Source organism: Castanea sativa, chromosome 2, assembly GCF_040712315.1.
Source record: "Castanea sativa cultivar Marrone di Chiusa Pesio chromosome 2, ASM4071231v1".
NCBI lineage: Eukaryota > Viridiplantae > Streptophyta > Magnoliopsida > Fagales > Fagaceae > Castanea > Castanea sativa.
In genome coordinates, this window is record NC_134014.1 from 10,319,034 (window position 1) to 10,337,250 (window position 18,217).

Here is an 18,217-nt window from a genome sequence, read left to right on the forward strand (position 1 = left end):
TGCATAGAGCAATTATTCACAAATAATAGAGCTCCAATACAAAACGCAAGGGGACAGAACGCATGCTAAGGAGCCTAGAGAAGAGCTGGCTTTTAGGTGTAAGCCCACAAGGGTGGTATGCATCGTGAAGTTGAGCTTCATGACAAACTTTGATTTTGAAAAGAAAAAACTGACAAGAGAATTACTACTTCTTTTGACTTCCACAGAGAGTGCTTTCCTGATTTATGTCAGAAAAATCGGCTGCAACTGGGCCACTCTTATCCTATAAAATGGTTAAATGGCAAGCATTTCTACAAGCCAGTTGTGGTAGAGTAATACACTGTAATTGTAGTGATTATTCGAGTAATGGCTTTGAAATCAGTTCTCTTTATTTCCCTTATGGTTGCTGCATTGGCAGTTCCAATAGCTGGAGCTGGGCTCATAAGTGGCCTGCTTGGTTTGATCAACATCCAGGGAACTTTGTTTTGCAGTCTGAACGGCAGTGCCAATGCTACTGCCACCCCGGTTTTCCCAAGTAAGTTTGCTAACAATTTATTACCAATGATCCATTAATTGCACCATACTTATACACAATGAGTGATTATAGTTAGGATATTACAAATTTTACTACATAAATTTTACTAACTCTGTCAACTTCTAAACAAAAGACCAAAAAAGTAATTAAATTTACAATTATTGTCATTTTACCATACACATTTGTCTCAGCTGGGGTACTTCAGCCTCACCAATGTTTTGTTATGTTTACTTCTAGATGCTCTGGTACAACTGCAATGTGGAGCTGGAAATGTGGCAGCTAGTGCAACAACCAATAGCGCTGGAATATTTTCAATTCCCTTGAATCCTCTACAAGTTCTTCTCCAAACACTATTGAGTAATTGCAATTTAGTGGTTAACACTCCCCTCTCCAGCTGTAACGCCAATCTTCCTTCTGTGGAAAGCTTGGCCTCGCCCTTACAGTACGTCGGAAACACTGTTCTTGGGCTCCTTAATGTTGCCAACATTATTCCAGCTGGGTTTAAACCTATTCCCTTAACTTGAGGGATAGATGGACAAGTTAACAACTGCTAGTATTCTATATTTGCAAGAATAAGGTCAACTGTACCAACGATATAGTATTTTTCCTTTCCAAGTATTGTTCTAAGAGTTATCACTTTATGATTGTGAAGATTGGCATCCAATCTGTAAACTCCTTTTCTAAGCAGTACCTCTGTTGCAATGTAATTAATAAAGCCTTTATCTGAAGTTGTCTTAAAAATATATATATTTATGTATATATCTGTATTTTTCAAGAAGAGTAAAACACAAATATGAATGCAATCAAGCATGCAACTCAACCAAGGATCCAAGCAACCTTTTAAGTTCTCAAAATCATTTCTCAACAACAATTTTAAGCACATTGATCCAAAAAAAAAAAAAAAAAACACACACACACACACACACACCAAACAAGTCTAACCAATTTAATATTTCAAAAACAAGTCAAGACAATTTAGTGAGCATACATTATCACATGTAAACCTTGTGATGGTCAAATCATATTGTACTTACGCATGTATCAAAAATAGCAAAAAATTTTGCGTGTTGTGTGTGAAAACATCACAAGATTGCATAAGTGTCTCTATGTTATAACGATTTGAGATATGAGAAAATCACTTTAACTCACACACAATCATAATTGTTTGATGGGGACTATCACCTTCAAGGTACATCCTATAACTTCCAAAACTCCTAGAAAACACGCTTGCTATCATGTTTTAAAGCATTTTGTTCTTTTTGCTTTTATTTTATTTGCATATTTTTTATTAAGCAAATCATGCATGGGTATACAAAAGAGAGAAAAGGCATACCCAATTATGTTAAGCTTTTTGACATTGCACTTTTACTATGCTGAAACATACAGATGTCATTTATGCCTTTCTCTTAGGCTTTTCTAGTCCTTCCCGTTAAAAAGAGTGATACGAGTGTTAAGTACAAGAAATTACTTAATCTTACTCATCACAAACAAAGAGTCACAAAGTTCGCTTGCTTAGTTGTGCATAAAGATGCTGTAGGAGCATTGGGCTCGGTAATTTACAAAGGATGGCCCAACAAAGTCTTTTGGGCTAAAGGCCCAAATCCGAGGACATCAAATGATCTAGGAGTACATGAATGTACCGCATAAAGAAAATGCCAGGTAAAGATGTGATAAACGAATGACCAGTTACGTCCGAGGAATAGATTTGCCCTTGGTTTGTTAAAGCCGAGGTCATAGGAAGAGAGATTTAAAGTCCCCAGGCTATGTTATAAGAAATCCTATGACTACGGGAAGACACGGCACACGTGGAGGACACTAGAAAGAGCGGTGGAATATCTAAGATAAAGCTGCTGCCACCGCCCATACATTAAAAGCTCTGTAAATTGATATACTGATTGCATAGATGGAAAGATGGGACCTGAGCATGAGGTTTGGAACTTGGTCCTTGATCCCAGCAGACTTCGGGGAAGAATTGATGGGACAAGTATCCAAAGCCAGCGTTACAACCATGAGGTGGAAGATGATAAAGAGAAGAAGAGGAAGTATAAATAAAGAAAAAGACCTTCGGAAGAGGGAGAGGCTTTTTTCAGTAAAGAAGAAAGACAAGAGTACACGATAACCCATAATTGTAACCAACCTTAGGAAGTAATATTGAAAACTATCCTCGGATTGTGTCCGAGGAGGAGCTTTCAGTCATACCCTTACAAATAACCCTTTATTTTGTACCATTGGGCCCCGAACTTGTTTTCATTTCTTTGTCATTTAAACCATCCTTGAAGTATAAATTACGAGCCCACTCTACAAATTTGTGGTAAAAAGGCCTTTCAAGCCCATTTTCCTTTCAGTTGGATATTGGGAATTTGAATTGTGTCCTTACAATTGGCGCCATCTGTGGGGATTTAGTCTTTAAGGAAGTTTAGAACATCATGGTAGGATCAGGATCGCAACGCAGCGCGGAGTCGGTAGGCTCCCAGCATGAGGATCACTCCTTGCATCCTGATCACGGAGAGAATCGGGAAGGTAGTGTGCATACTACGCACACTATCAGAAGTACGAGCCATTCACAAGGAGGAAGCAGAGTTCCTCACGAGAGGAATACCAAGGCCATGCAGAAGGAGATTGACGGCCTAAGGAGAAACTTGCGTCACGAGAGGCGAAGGCGAACTCCTTCGGTCTCCGACCCCTTTTCAGAGGGATCCGAGGATGACAATTACAGGCAGAGGTCCAGGACTCCCTCGGGTGAACCTTTTTCTTCCGAGGAGGACAACCTGCATGGAAGGCGTGGTAGAGACTACTCCTCTAAGGGCTTGGGAAATGACGCGATGGGTAGGGCGTTGCACCAAATCTCTAAGTCACCTTTCACGCGCAGGTTGGAGGAAGGGAGGTTACCTCGGCGCTTCACACAACCAACCTTCACTATTTACAATGGCCAGACCGATCCTGTGGAGCACGTGAGCCATTTCAGCCAAAGAATGGCAGTACATTCCAAGAATGAGACCTTGATATGCAAGATCTTTCCCTCTGGCCTAGGGCCCGTGGCCATGAGATGGTTTGACGGCTTGAGGGCAGGCTCTATTAGTTCTTTCAAAGAGCTTACTAGAGCATTTGGCTCTCGCTTCATCACGTGCAGTAGAGTTCCTCGGTCATTGGATTCATTATTATCCATGGCCATGAGGGATGGGGAAACCCTTAGAACGTATTCGAATAGGTATTGGGAGATGTTCAACGAAATTGACGGAGACTTCGATGATGTGGCGATAAGGACTTTCAAGGTCGGCCTACTGATGGAGCATGACTTAAGGAAGTCTTTGGCGAAGAAACCTGTCAGAAGCGTACGCCGACTCATGGATCGCATCGACGAGTACAAGAGGGTTGAGGAAGATCAGCAGCAGGGGAAGGGCAAGGTGAAGGTTATCCCACAAGAAAGGAGGGATTTCAGGTCGGACAGATACAACAACAATAGGCTTGCAAGAGATTTTTCTAGACAAGCTAGTCACGTGCCCCCACAAGTGGTCAACACCGTTTACAAAGAACCAGTGCAGCAGCTGTTGGAGAAAATCAGGCATGAGTCTTTCTTCAAATGGCCAAATAAGATGGTAGGGGACCTTTTGAGACGCAACCAAAATCTCCATTGCCATTATCACCAGGAGAGGGGTCATATCACTGAGGATTATCACACTCTGTGGAATCATTTGGAACAGTTGGTTAAGGAGGGAAAGCTGAAGCAATTTTTGTACCAGCCTAATGGGCAAGGAAACCAATCAGGAGTGGCAAACCACAACGACCCTTCGTCGAGACCTCCTCTAGGTACAATCAATGTAATTTTCGCAGCACCTGGAAGGACTGGCTCAGCTCCTTTCAGGGTAATTTCTGTGGCTCGGACGTTGGCCGAAGAGTCAAGAGATTAGCCGAAGAGAATTAAGGCGAATATCCTACCAGTTTTGGGTTTCTCTGAAGAGGAAAAAATGGGGACTATCCAGCCTCATGATGATGCCTTGGTGGTAACCCTGAGAATAGGGGACTATGATGTGAAGAAGGTGATGGTTGATCAAGGCAGTGGCGCAGATATCATGTACCCTGACCTGTTTAGAGGCTTGAAATTAAAGCTCAAAGATCTTACGGCGTATGAATCACCCTTGATAAGCTTCGAGGGAAAGGCTGTCATTCCAAAGGGGCAAATTAGACTGCCTGTACAATCAGGCCCAGAGGTGGTAAATGTGGATTTCATCGTGGTCGATGCCTATTCTCCCTATACGGCTATTGTGGCAAGACCTTGGCTGCATGCATTGGGAGCTATTTCCTCAACCTTGCATGTCAAGGTTAAATTTCATTCTGGAGGCCAGGTGGTGGAATTACTTGCGAGTCACTCTGTGGCTCGACAGTGTGTCACGGCTGCAATTCTGCGTCAACCTGAGCCGGAGTCCTCGGCCTCGGTTGGCGGAGAGGCGTAGCAATCAAAGTCTTTTGCCGCAGCCAAAGTAGATGAAGCGACATGTGAAGAATTGGAGAAGATTCTCATAGACGATGACCTTGAGAAGTTCTTTCAGGTAGGGGTTCAATTGCCACAGGAGGAAAAGGCGGAGCTAATTTTGTTTTTAAAGAAAAATATGGATGTATTTGCATGGAATGCTTATGAAGCCCCTGGGGTTGATCTGAGCTTCATTTTTCATCATTTAAAAGTCAATCCAATTGCGGTACCGAGGAGGCAACCACCTCGGCGGTCCTCCAAGGAACATTCCGAGGCTATAAAAGAGGAAGTGCTCAAATTCAAGAAAGCGGGTGCTATCAAAGAAGTTTTTTATCCTGAATGGTTAGCCCATACGGTGGTGGTGAAGAAAAAGAATGGGAAATGGAGAGTTTGTGTGGACTTCACAGATTTAAACAAAGCTTGCCTGAAGGACTCTTTCTCAATGCCTCGAATTGATCAATTGGTTGACGCTACTGTTGGGCATCCTCGGATGAGTTTTCTTGACGCTTTCCAGGGTTACCACCAAATACCTTTGGCTGTGGAGGACCATGAGAAGACTGTATTTGTCACTCCTACAGGAAATTATCATTATAAGGTAATGCCCTTTGGTTTGAAAAACGCAGGGGCTACCTATCAAAGGATGATGACAAGAATGTTTGAGGCACAGCTGGGAGAAACTATTGAGGTATATGTGGATGATATGGTGGTAAAGAGTAAAGCAATTTCTACGCATCTGGAAGATCTGAGTAACACTTTCCAAACGCTAAAAGAGTATAAATTGCGACTCAATGCCTCTAAATGTTCTTTTGGTCTGGGATTGGGCAAGTTTCTCGACTATATGGTGACTCACCGAGGAATTGAGGTGAATCCTGCTCAAGTTAAGGCCATAAACAACTTACACCCACCTCGGAATCCTAAAGAAGTGCAGAGGCTAATAGGTACCGCTGCCCTCAACCGATTTATATCTTGGTCCGTGGACAAATGCAGGCCTTTCTTTCAGTTGTTGAATAAATGGAAGGGCTTTGAATGGACCGAGGAGTGCGCGGTGGCTTTCCAACAGCTTAAAGAGTATCTCTCACAACCACCCATTATGTCTCGACCAAAAGTTGATGAAATTATGTTTGCATATATTGCAGTAGCTAACCATGCAGTGAGTTTGGTTCTTATCCGAGATGATAATAATATCCAGAGGCCAGTTTATTACGTAAGCAAGTCTCTGCATGAGGTCGAGGTGAGTTATTTGCCACTAGAGAAAGCTATCTTGGCGGTAGTGCATGCTACACGAAGGCTTCCCCATTACTTCCAATCTCATACGGTTGTTGTCCTTACACAACTCCCTCTTAAATCAATACTTTGAAGTACGGATTATATGGGAAGAATTGCCAAATGGGGAACTATCCTAGGAGCTTTCGACATCAAATATATGCCTCGCACCTCTATAAAAGGGCAAGTCATCGCGGATCTTGTGGCGGAATTTGCTGAGCCCTTATTAGAAGAATATATTGAAGGGTCAGGCGTGGGCAAAAAATCAGTAGGCATGATTTCATACAAAGAGCCTCCGTTATGGAAAGTACATGTTGATGGAGCAGCAAATCAGAGGGGATCTAGTGTAGGGCTAGTTTTGATATCCCCGGAGGGAATTACCTTTGAGAAATCTTTGAGATTGGGGTTCTCGGCCACCAACAACGAAGCAGAATATGAGGCCGTCCTCACAGGGATGAACATGGTTCATAGAATGGAAGGGAAGACGGTGCAAATGTTCTCAGATTCACTATTGGTAGAACTGCCACATGTATTCACTATTGGTAGAACTGCCACAAGTAGAAGGGAAGCTAGAAGCAAGAGATTCTAGAATGCAAGGATACCTAACCCAGGCCAGGTGTATGCAATCTAAATTTGAGTCTTTTTCTTTATTACATGTATCCAGATGTGGGAATACCCATGCCGACTCCTTAGCCACACTCGCAACATCCTCGGTGCAAAGCCTGCCACGAGTTATCCTTGTTGAAGATCTATTGAAACCTACTGGAACGGATGGTAACGCCACTCGAATTCTTCAAATTAGGACAGGGCCTAGTTGGATGGATCAAATAGTAACATTTCTCAGAAATGACATCCTGCCTGGAGAAAAGGCCGAAGCAGATAAAGTTCGCAGAAAAGCAACTCGTTTCGGGTTATCTGAGGACCAGAAATTATATAAACGCTCCTTTTCGGGACCATATTTGTTATATATGCACCCCGAGGCAATGGAGCTACTTTTGGAAGAGTTGCACGAAGGGATTTGTGGAAGTCACACGGGGGGAAAGCCTTTAGCTCATAGAGCGCTTACTCAAGGCTATTGGTGGCCCAATATGTAGAGGGAGGCGCAGGATTATGCGAAGAAGTGTGACCAATGTCAAAGATTCACTCCAAATATACATCAACCAGGAGGTGTCCTTAATCCTCTATCTAGCCCTTGGCCTTTTACTCAATAGGGCTTGGACATTGTTGGACCTTTCCCAAAAGCAACAGGAAACAGGCGATGTCTCCTCGTCGGAACGGATTATTTCACCAAATGGGTTGAAGCTGAGCCATTATCAAATATCAGAGACATGGAAGCAAAAAAGTTTGTATGGAAGAACATCGTTACCAGGTTTGGCATCCCTCATACTCTCATTTCAGATAATGGTCTACAATTTGATAGCAAAGCTTTTAGGAAATACTGTTGTGATTTGGGCATCACGAATAGATATTCCACTCCAGCTCACCCCCAAGGAAATGGGCAAACCGAGGCCGTCAATAAAGTAATAGTGAGTGGACTCAAGAAAAGGTTGGGTGACGCTAAGGGAAGATAGGTGGAAGAACTGCCACATGTCTTGTGGACGTATCGAACTACACCATGAAGATCCACAGGAGAAACACCCTTCTCCATGACTTATGGAGCTGAGGCAGTAATACCCCTAGAAACTGGGTTCCCAACCCTAAAGAAAAGCTCCTTCATTCCGGATAGCAACGATGATCTATTGAGGAGAAATTTAGACTTAGTTGAGGAACGACGAGAGAATGCCATGGTTCAACTAGCTTATTATCAACATAAGCTCAAGTAGGGGTATGATTCTCATGTAAAACTGCGGCCTCTTGCACCTGGCGACTTGGTATAAAGGAAAGTTTTGGGCACAACAAAGAACCCAGCATGGGGAAAACTGGGGCCCAACTGGGAAGGACCCTATCGTATTACTTTGGTCGCAGGAATAGGGGCTTACAATCTTGAGGATTTGGATGAACATGTTGTACAACGTCCTTGGAATGTAAATAACCTACGAAGGTACTATTATTAAATAAAAGGCACTTCGGCCATTTTTGTTAAAACTGCATTGCGTTCATTGTCTTCGTTCATCTAAGTATCAAACTGAAGCTTGGTGTGCCTGGATCCTCGGACCACATACCTCGTCTAAATTAATATTTTTTACCAAGTGTTAAACAAAACCTTAGTTATGTCTGGTCCTCGGATCACCTACTTTAGGAAAATTAACATTTCAATTGCTTCATCTGAGTATCAAACTGAAGCTTGGTGTGCCTGGATCCTCAGACCACATACCTCGTCTAAATTGATATTTTTTACCAAGTATTAAATAGAACCTTAGTTATGTCTGGTCCTTGGATCACCTACTTTGGGAAAATTAACATTTCAATTGCTTCATCTAAGTATCAAACTGAAGCTTTGTGTGCCTGGATCCTCGAAACACATACCTCGTCTAAATTGATATTTGTTTACCAAGTGTTAAACAGAACCTTAGTTATGTCTGATCCTCGGATCACCTACTTTGGGAAAATTAACATTTCAATTGTTTTATCTAAGTATCAAACTGAAGCTTGGTGTGCCTGGATCCTCGGACCACATACCTCATTTAAATTGATATTTTTTACCAAGTATTAAACAGAACCTTAGTTATGTCTGGTCCTCGGATCACCTACTGTGGGAAAATTAACATTTCAATTGCTTCATCTGAGTATCAAATTGAAGCTTTGTGTGCCTGGATCCTCGGAACACATACCTCGTCTAAATTGATATTTTTTTACCAAGTGTTAAACAGAACCTTAGTTATGTCTGATCCTCGGATCACCTACTTTGGGAAAATTAACATTTCAATTGTTTTATCTAAGTATCAAACTGAAGCTTGGTGTGCTTGGATCCTCGGACCACATACCTCGTCTAAATTGATATTTTTTACCAAGTGTTAAACAGAACCTTAGTTATGTCTGGTCCTCAGATCATCTACTTTGGAAAAATTAACATTCCTTTTCTTTTTTATTAAAGTATCAAAGCTTGTTATGCCTAGGTCATTAGACCATATGCCTTATTTCATATATTTGACATAGATCAACTAGAGGTCTAAATGAAAAATCAATTGCTTAAAGTCTCCCTGACATAGTGATAAACGGATAAGAAATCCATGAGCATCACTTAATGCATCTCTTGACATATTGAACCTGCCTATGGTATCAAGTTCGATCCAGGTTATGGCTTTGATTTTAGTAAGGGCAAAAGGATTACTGTTCTAAATATATAGCAAAACCAATATATGACCAAAACAAAACAAAAGTGAAGGCCATCGAACAAAGAAATTAGAACTTGTGCTTACATTAGATTCAAAAAGTACTTTTCTAATTACAAAGAACTTGCAAAATTACACTTAGTAGAAAAAAAAAAAAAAAAAAAAAAAAGGAAAAGCAGTCACTACTTCAACTTTATCTTCAGAGGGCCTTTAGGTTCTCGAGGAGGTGGAAGCTGTACCGAGGACTCATCGGCAATTCCTTTTCCTTTGGGATCATCCTTCAAAGTTATCGGATGTGCTTGATCACCCAGCTCATCCTTAGAAGATTCCTGAAGGTCACTTGAAGGTTGTATGTCTTCTAGTGCCTTTTCTTGTATTGGATCAACTTGTTTGAGGAGATCTTCAGAAAGATCTGGGTCTTCAGCCAGTTCACCTCTCTTATCCTCAGATGATACCTGGGCAGCTTCATCGTCAGCTTGAGGAACATCAGAAGCTTGAATTGCTGGAGGATAGTAGACACTCTCTGCTTTCCAAAGAGTAGAAGAGGCATCAACCCCAGCTTGGGAAAGTGCCTCGTTCCACACTTGGAGGCAATAATGTCTACATACCTTGGGAATCTGAGCCTTGAAGGTTTCCGTGATCTCCTTCACACCTATCTCGTAACCTTTTCGGTCAGCTCGGTCCTTTGAATTCTCGGCCTCTTCTTTTGCCATTTTAGCTTTTTCCTTTTCTTCAAGGGCTTTCTCTTTGCCCTTGATGGCCTCCTCTATAACCCTCTCAAACTCCTTCAGATCTTTTTTGAGATCCTCAATAAGCTTTCGCGCTGCAGCGAGGTTCTCTTCGGCTTGTCGGAGCATCAGTCGCTGGTCCTTGGCCTGTTTAGTGGTTGTTTTGAGATCAGCCTTTAAACCAGACTTTTCACTCTCTGCCTTAACCAACTTGGTTGAGACCTCCTGCAACTTCTTCTTCTGAAGGTCTGAGATCCTTTGGGCGATTTCGCGCCTTGATTCCTCGGCCCTCAGAGATTTGTAGGAGCTGATGGCAATCTCTTCTGCCCTATGGGCAGATTGAACAGCCTATGAACAAAAAATATATATATATATCTGTATAAGTTTTATAAAAATAAAAAAAATATATAGACAAGGTTTAGAAGAAAAACTTACCATTGCAAGCTCCTTCTTCAGAATCATAAAGACATTCTGGTCTCTTTTCTTTCGGAGCTCACCCATGTCCTTGGGGAGCAGCAGCGCTTGCTCCAAAGCATCTGTCACACATGCAGCAGTCCCCTCATCAGATTTTCTGATGGACGCATCCACGGTAATAGCCTGGTCGTCCATGGTCATGTCAGGGAGCCATAGAGGAGCGCGCACGGTCACCTGCTATTCGGTCCTTTTGTCCAACCTAGTTTGCATGACGCGAGCCTGCTTACCACCCTTTTCGATCTCGAGCTCTTTAGGAAGAGAGCCCTTTCCTACCTCCATCACTTCCTTTCCCTTCTGCTGATCCATTTTCCTTTTAAGGTCAGCCGGATTGGTGTGTTGAGTTTGGGAAGGAGGAGGAGGAGGAGGAAGCCTAGACTCTGGGCCTTTTTCAGCACCTTTATCTTGAGCCTTAGGGTGCAGCTCCTTAGGAGGCTCTTGAGAGCCTGCCTTACCCTCAAGCACATCTTTTAAACTGGGCTTGACCTTGCGCTGAATGCCCATATTATCAGATTGTTGAACAGTGGCTCTCAAGACTTGTGAGAAGGTGCCGATGATAGAAGTTGAATCTTCGAGAGAGTGGGGTTGGTTAAAAACCTCGAACTCGTCCTCGAAAACAGATACCTTGACTATGTCTTCTTCTTCCTTTACACTAGGATGGGAAGACGTGGCTTCACCAAGAACGGATTGTGTAGGAATAGGGACTAGGGGAATCCCAACTGGAACAGGTTGTGGTGGTTGTATTGGTTGTGTGACCAAAGTACCTTGGGGAATAGGAGCCCCCTTCGGTAGCAGGAAACCTTCAACGACAATGCTAATCCGAGGAAGACGTGGGTCCTTGGCTTTGATCACGCACTTCGGCACCTGAAAAGCTTTGGAAATTGGAATGTAGCTGAGGATGAGATAAGCCGCTCGGAGTTGGCCGTCAGTATGCACAAAAACTTCGGCTTGTAAGATCCTCTCTAACCGTCCGAAATCGACAAGAAGAGGATGACAATCCACTGCGTGTGGATCTGTAGAATTATCCAAAAAGAAAAGGGTAAGAATAAATAAAAAGACAAAAAAAAAAAAGGAAATATATATATATATATATAATAATATATATAATAATATAATGGTTTTGAGGGTTCTAGATAAAAATCAAAAACTTCACCTGGAGTCCCCTCCCTTGTCGGACAGGCTAAACCGCCATGCCAATTTCCTGATACGATCAGGATTTCGTTTTTTAGGCCCTTATTAGATTTGGGCAGGCACTGAATTAGCCTAACCTCTGGGTATCTAGATTTTAGGTAATATTCGTCTTTCTTTGTTAGGTAATGGAGGTTATAAACCCAGTTTACGTCGTGGTGAGTGAGCCCTAGGTTCATCTTCTCATTTAAGGCATCTATAGAACCTAAGATCCTAAAGACATTTGGGGCGCATTGGGTGGGAGCTAATCTAAAAGCCCTAAGATAGTCCCTAGTCATGGTTCCCATAGGGATTCTCATTCCCCCTTCGATGAACGCAGTCATCGGGATTACAACCTCCCTCGTTTTTCTTTTTACAAAATATTCCTCCTCATTACAATACCTAATAGATACGTCCAAAGGGATTTGGTACTTAGCATTGAACTGCTCTATTTTTTCGTTTAAATCCACTAAGGATGCAAATCTACCCATCTTTGAAAAAGGAAATGTGAAGAAACTAAAAAGAAAACTATGCCGAGGACGAAAGATACAGAGAAAAAGAAAAAGAAATGGAGAGAAAGAAAATAAAAGAAACAAAAAGCTGATAAGAAGGGGAGAGAGTGTGGGAGAACTTACTTTAGAAAAGAAGAAGGCACAGTCACCTCGGACAGGGTATTTGGTGAAAAGAGAAGGCACGTGAAGGTAGCAAATGTGGCAGGTACGTTATAAGGTTACTGTAGTGTGAAAGATTTGGAGGAAATTAGTATTTATATATCAATAGGAGTTATGAAGCGGGAGAATTCCCGCCTCAACCTAGGAACGGCTCTCAACCGTTGGATATGTGTCACATCGTGGAAACACAGGGGACATCAAGACGCCAGATATTAATTCAGGGGTGCTTCATATGCCGAAGCATTGGAAACACGCGACGGGTAATTCAAAAGTCATTGTCCCCGTCAGTGGTATTACCAAAAATCCGCCAGATAAAAAGGAGATTTAAGTCGAGATCCTCTTTTCCTCCCGAGGTGAAGAAATAAAGAATCTCGAGGGGCTATTGTAGGGGCATTGGGCCCGGTAATTTACAAAGGATGGTCCAACAAAGTCTTTTGGGCTAAAGGCCCAAATCTGAGGACATCAAATGATCTAGGAGTACGTGAATGTACCGCATAAAGAAAATGCCAAGTAAAGATGTGATAAACGAATGACCAATTACGTCCGAGGAATAGATTTGTCCTCGGATTGTTAAAGCCAAGGTCATAGGAAGAGAGGTTTAAAGTCCCTGGGCTATGTTATAAGAAATCCTATGACTACGGGAAGACACGACACACGTGGAGGACACTAGAAAGAGCGGTGGAATATCTAAGATAAAGCTGCTGCCACCGCCCATACATTAAAAGCTCTGTAAATTGATATACTGATTGCATAGATGGAAAGATGGGACCTGAGCATGAGGTTTGGAACTTGGTCCTTGATCCCAACAGACTTCAGGGAAGAATTGATGGGACAAGTATCCAAAGCCGGCGTTACAACCATGAGGTGGAAGATGATAAAGAGAAGAAGAGGAAGTATAAATAAAGAAAAAGACCTTCAGAAGAGGAAGAGGCTTTTTTCAGTAAAGAAGAAAGACAAGAGTACACGATAACCCATAATTGTAACCAAACTTAGGAAGTAATATTGAAAACTATGCTCGGATTGTGTTCGAGGAGGAGCTTTCAGTCATACCCTTACAAATAACCCTTTATTTTGTACCATTGGGCCCCGAACTTGTTTTCATTTCTTTGTCATTTAAACCATCCTTGAAGTATAAATTACGAGCCCACTCTCTATAAATTTATTGTAAAAAGGCCCTTCAAGCCCATTTTCCTTTCAGTTGGATATTGGGAATTTGAATTATGTCCTTACAGATGCTCATCTAAGCTACAAATGATACAAAGTTTAGAGAACTCTGTTTCAATGGCCATTTTAAGGTTCACAAGAACCAATGTACACATACACACACTGTTTTTGTATTTTTTGTCTAAATTTTTCAATTTTTTTTTTAAAACAACAACAAAATAAATAAAACTAAAAACTGACAAACAAAAACATGTAAAGCAAAACAAAGCAATGCATAAAACTAGATTGACTCAAAATAAGAAAGCAAACACACAAGTAATGCAATCAAAAACAGATAGAGAGAGAAAAAAAGTGATAGAATCACTTGGAACCCTTTTCCTTCCATACCTTGGAAGAACTTTTTCTTTTTACAAACCCTGGAATCGGCGGTGAAGGGGAAGAATTGAGACTGTTCAAGTTTGAAAGGAACATGAGGGCTTTAGGAAGATCTCTGAGTGAAGCAAAGGAGGATGGAAACTGATTCTGGTTTCCCAACGCCATCATGCTGTTGCTATTTTAAGTGGCCAACCACTTATAGCAATTTGGTTGATTATGACCAACTATTCCACAGTGATGACAAAGATGTTGTTTCTTCTGTTTAGGCTTTTAAGAGTTAGCCTTCTTAGCCCTAGGATTTTTAACTTCTTTCTTATTCTGCTTGGGGGGTGCTCCTAAGATAGATTTACCCTTGTCTATGTTCTCACTAGCTAATTTAGTTTTGACGTTAGTGTTCTCAATTTCAACATTATTGCTAAGAGGAACAAAAACAGTAGTACTAGAAGAAGTAATATTAGAAGAAGAGAGATCATACCCTAAACCGGTTCGATCGGAAGCAGATTTTTGAAGATTAAGCATTTCATCGAGCTTAGCACTTGACGTTCTTTCCAGCTGAGCTCTAACTTGGAACAATTCTGCCTCAAGCTTCTTGATCTTTTTAGCTAAGAAGTTATTTTCAAACCTCAGTGCTCCAATAGTTTGATTGGCTTTATCAAACTTCGTGGAAAGCTCTTCACGCTCAAACTCCACATCACTAAGCTTCTTGGTGGTCAACCTATACAATTTTTCATGCTTTTCTGAGACCTTGTATAACTTAGCATAGGCTGTGTGAATGTCATCTTGTTCATACATCTTCTCAAATTTGGACTCCACCAATTCCTCTTCTTCATCCACATCTTCAACAATCCCCTCAGTAGAATTGACTGTGGCAGTGAAGGCATTCAAGATTCTATCATCCTCATTGTCGAAATCATTTTTAGGCTCGGTGTCGCTTAGCGTAACAGCAAGTGCCTTGCTTTTCCTAATTGTCTTAAGATATGTTGGGTACTCTTGTTTCATGTGTCTGAAACCTTGGCACCCAAAGCACTTAGGTCCTGTAGGAACAATGTATTGACTGCCATCCTTAGCATCCTTCTTCCCGTTGTCTTAACCCTTGAATTGAGAAGAACTGGATTGCCTACGGTCCTTTTCAAACCCCTTCCCATTGGCATTTTTCATGAACTTCTTGAATTGCCTGGTGATGTAGGACTTCATCTTAAAATCTTCATCGTCTGAAGACTCTTCCGTCTCACTGCTCTTGGCCTTTAGTGTCATGCTCTTGCTCTTGCTAGACTTCCTGATTTTGGACAAACCTAACTCATAGGTCTATAGATTTCCAACCATTTTTGTCAAAGGAATTTTATCAATATCCTTTGATTCCTCAATAGTAGTGATCTTAACATAGAATCTTTTAGGTAGAAATTTGAGCACTTTTCTCACAATCTTGGGTTCTGGAATGGTTTCTCCAAGATTAAAAGCAGCGTGACATAGAACTCATCAAACGACTCATCCTCCTCCATCTTAATTGCTTCGAAGCTTGTGCTGAGCCTCTGTAGCTTCGAATCTTTTACAGCCTTTGTTCCCTTATAGGTTGTTTGGAGGATGGTCCAAGCTTCCTTTGCAGTTTCAGTGGAGGATATCTTCTTGAACTCCTCATTAATGACTGCACTGAATAAGGGATTCAATGTCCTATTCTTAAAGTTTTCCGCCTTGAGCTTTGCTTCATCCTAATCGGCCGACGCTTCCTTTGGCTTGATCCAGCCAATCTCTACAGCTTGCCACACCTTCTCATCTAGAGACTGCAAAAAAGCTCTCATTTGTACTTTCTAGTATGCATAATTAGTTCCATCAAATAAAGGAGGTATAATAAGAGATTATCCTCTATCCATGACAAACATGGGTCAATGGATCACACACAAAGATTAAACTAATTAGAGTGTGTCTACTCTGATGCCACTTGATAGGCCAAACACGTATTGACCCCTTGTGATGGATTAAGTTGATTAATTAGCCAAGTTCAATTAATTAATCAATTTAAAATGCAAACACATGGTAGCACAAACAAATCACCAATAAACTAAAGTGCAGCGGAAAATAAATTTGACACAGTGATTTGTTTATGAATGAAGAAAACCTCCAAGGCAAAAACTTCACCGGGTGATTTTAAAGTCACCACTCCCGAGAATCCACTATTATCAAAACTAGCAATTACAAGTAAAGGAATCCTAGTACCTTCTACCAACCTACAGTTGAACCCTTACTCCAATATCCGATTGAACTTGTTCTATAGTGACAATCTCTCCTTTTAATGTACGACTCCCAATACATGACTAACCAATTGCGTGGATCCTAGTACGCGACTTCAATCACCAACTTGAGAAAGATGTTAGCTGCAAAGTTCTTCAGTTCATCCACACGATGAAGATTAGGAAGATGCTCGGTTACAAAACTCTATGGTGCACAAACGTAGCAGCTTCTTCACAATAGAGATGAACTAGGGCAAACTTTGTCTTTGGTCACAAATTGTTTGAACAGACTTTGCTCAATGCTTGTGCAACTTGTGTTCTCTTTAACGGCCCTTAAAATATCTTTTTATATGTTTAGGGTTATGAGAAAAGAAGGCTCAAAAACATATCCACAGATTGGAAGAAAACAGATTAGAATTTATGCTTTTCTTAAACCTCGACAGATAGCATCTGTCGAGAAGCTGTCGAGCAGCTGTCAAGCCACGAGGTTGGAGCATCTTCTTAAGCTCGATAGATGCTAGCTATCAAGCATTAATGACAGACACTTCTTTAGTTTGTTTCTTGGACAGACTTGCAAGGTTTTAACACTTGATCTTGAAACCTTGTTTCTTGAAGTATTAAAAACATCCTAGATCTACCCAAATACAAGTAAAGTGCGTTTTGTCAAAGGATTATCCAATTACATAAAATAATGACATATGCTCCTAACAAGTGAAACACATATGACCTAACATAATGTATGATTTTATAGTCTACCACTTAATTTAAATTTCAAATCATGATGATTAAGAAAGAAATTAATTAGACAAATTCACATGATGCAATTGTTTATCTCAATATTTGGACATAGTAGTTGATTTCGTTTGGCTTGTATAAGATAATGAAAGCTATTCCATTGCCAAAAGGTCAACTATATTTGCATGAATAAGGTCAACTGTACCAACAATATAGTATTTTTCCTTTCCAAGTATTGTCCTAAGAGTTATCTCCTTTGTGATTATGAAGATTGGCATCCAATCTGTAAACTCCTTTACTAAGCAGTACCTCTGTTGCAATGTAATTAATAATGCAATGTAATTAATAAAGCCTTTATCTGAAGTTGTTTAAAAATATATATATATATATATATATATCCATTTAATATATGATTTTATAGTCTACCAATTAATTTAAATTTCAAATCATGATGATTAAGAAAGAAATTAATTAGACAAATTCACATGATGCTATTGTTTATCTCAATATTTGGACAGAGTAGTTGATTTCGTTTGGCTTGTATAAGATAATGAAAACTATTCCATTGCCAAAAGGCATGTATTTCGGATGCCTAAGATGACGCACAACAAATGCATGATACAATTTATGATTCCACTATCAGAATGATGGTAGTTTCTCTAGTAAGTTTTTTTTTTTTTTTTTTGAGGTATTGGAGTGAGATTGTTAAGTGTGTGTATATATAAAATTAATGAAATAGTTTCTCAATTTGTAGTCAATGCACATCCAGGATGATATTCTAAAATTGTTACTATATCTCTGACATCCATGCCCGTTCCTGGAAGCAACATCTTGTGGCTAGAGCATGAGATCATAGAAACGGTGACAAAACCTAGCTAGTACTCTAGCCTATTTACAACTTTTGGTAGTTAATTATATATGACATATCACTATGATTATGGAAATATCGAGTTTTTAATCTAGATTTGAATAAAACTTAGCCACAAATAGAGCTCCAATTGCTTAAAAAGAAGCAAGGGAATAGCAAGCATGCTAACAGGAGAGGATTGAAAAATGTAGGTGACGGATCCATTTAAATAAATGTGACGATGTTAGGCTGGTGGGTTGGTAGTCAATGGATCCAAGGTGCGCGAACACACAGTGGAAGGACGTAAGTGACACGTG

The 18,217-nt window shown here is 40.8% G+C and overlaps 1 protein-coding gene across 2 annotated transcripts; it reads left to right on the forward strand.

The window, feature by feature from the left end:
• The first annotated feature begins 294 nt into the window (after window positions 1-294).
• On the forward strand, window positions 295-17,428 carry LOC142625609 (phylloplanin-like). Of its 2 annotated transcripts, XR_012842387.1 has the most exons (3): window positions 295-514; window positions 752-1,201; window positions 17,360-17,428. XR_012842387.1 is itself a non-coding variant. In XM_075799268.1 (2 exons), the coding sequence occupies exons 1-2, from the start codon at window positions 346-348 to the stop codon at window positions 1,036-1,038; spliced, it is 456 nt and encodes a 151-aa protein (XP_075655383.1). In that variant the 5' UTR covers window positions 295-345; the 3' UTR covers window positions 1,039-1,255. The 2 variants fall into 2 exon arrangements, 1 of the variants encoding a protein (XP_075655383.1); XM_075799268.1 differs by lacking the exon at window positions 17,360-17,428 and having other exon boundaries at window positions 752-1,255.
• Window positions 17,429-18,217: the final 789 nt, after the last annotated feature.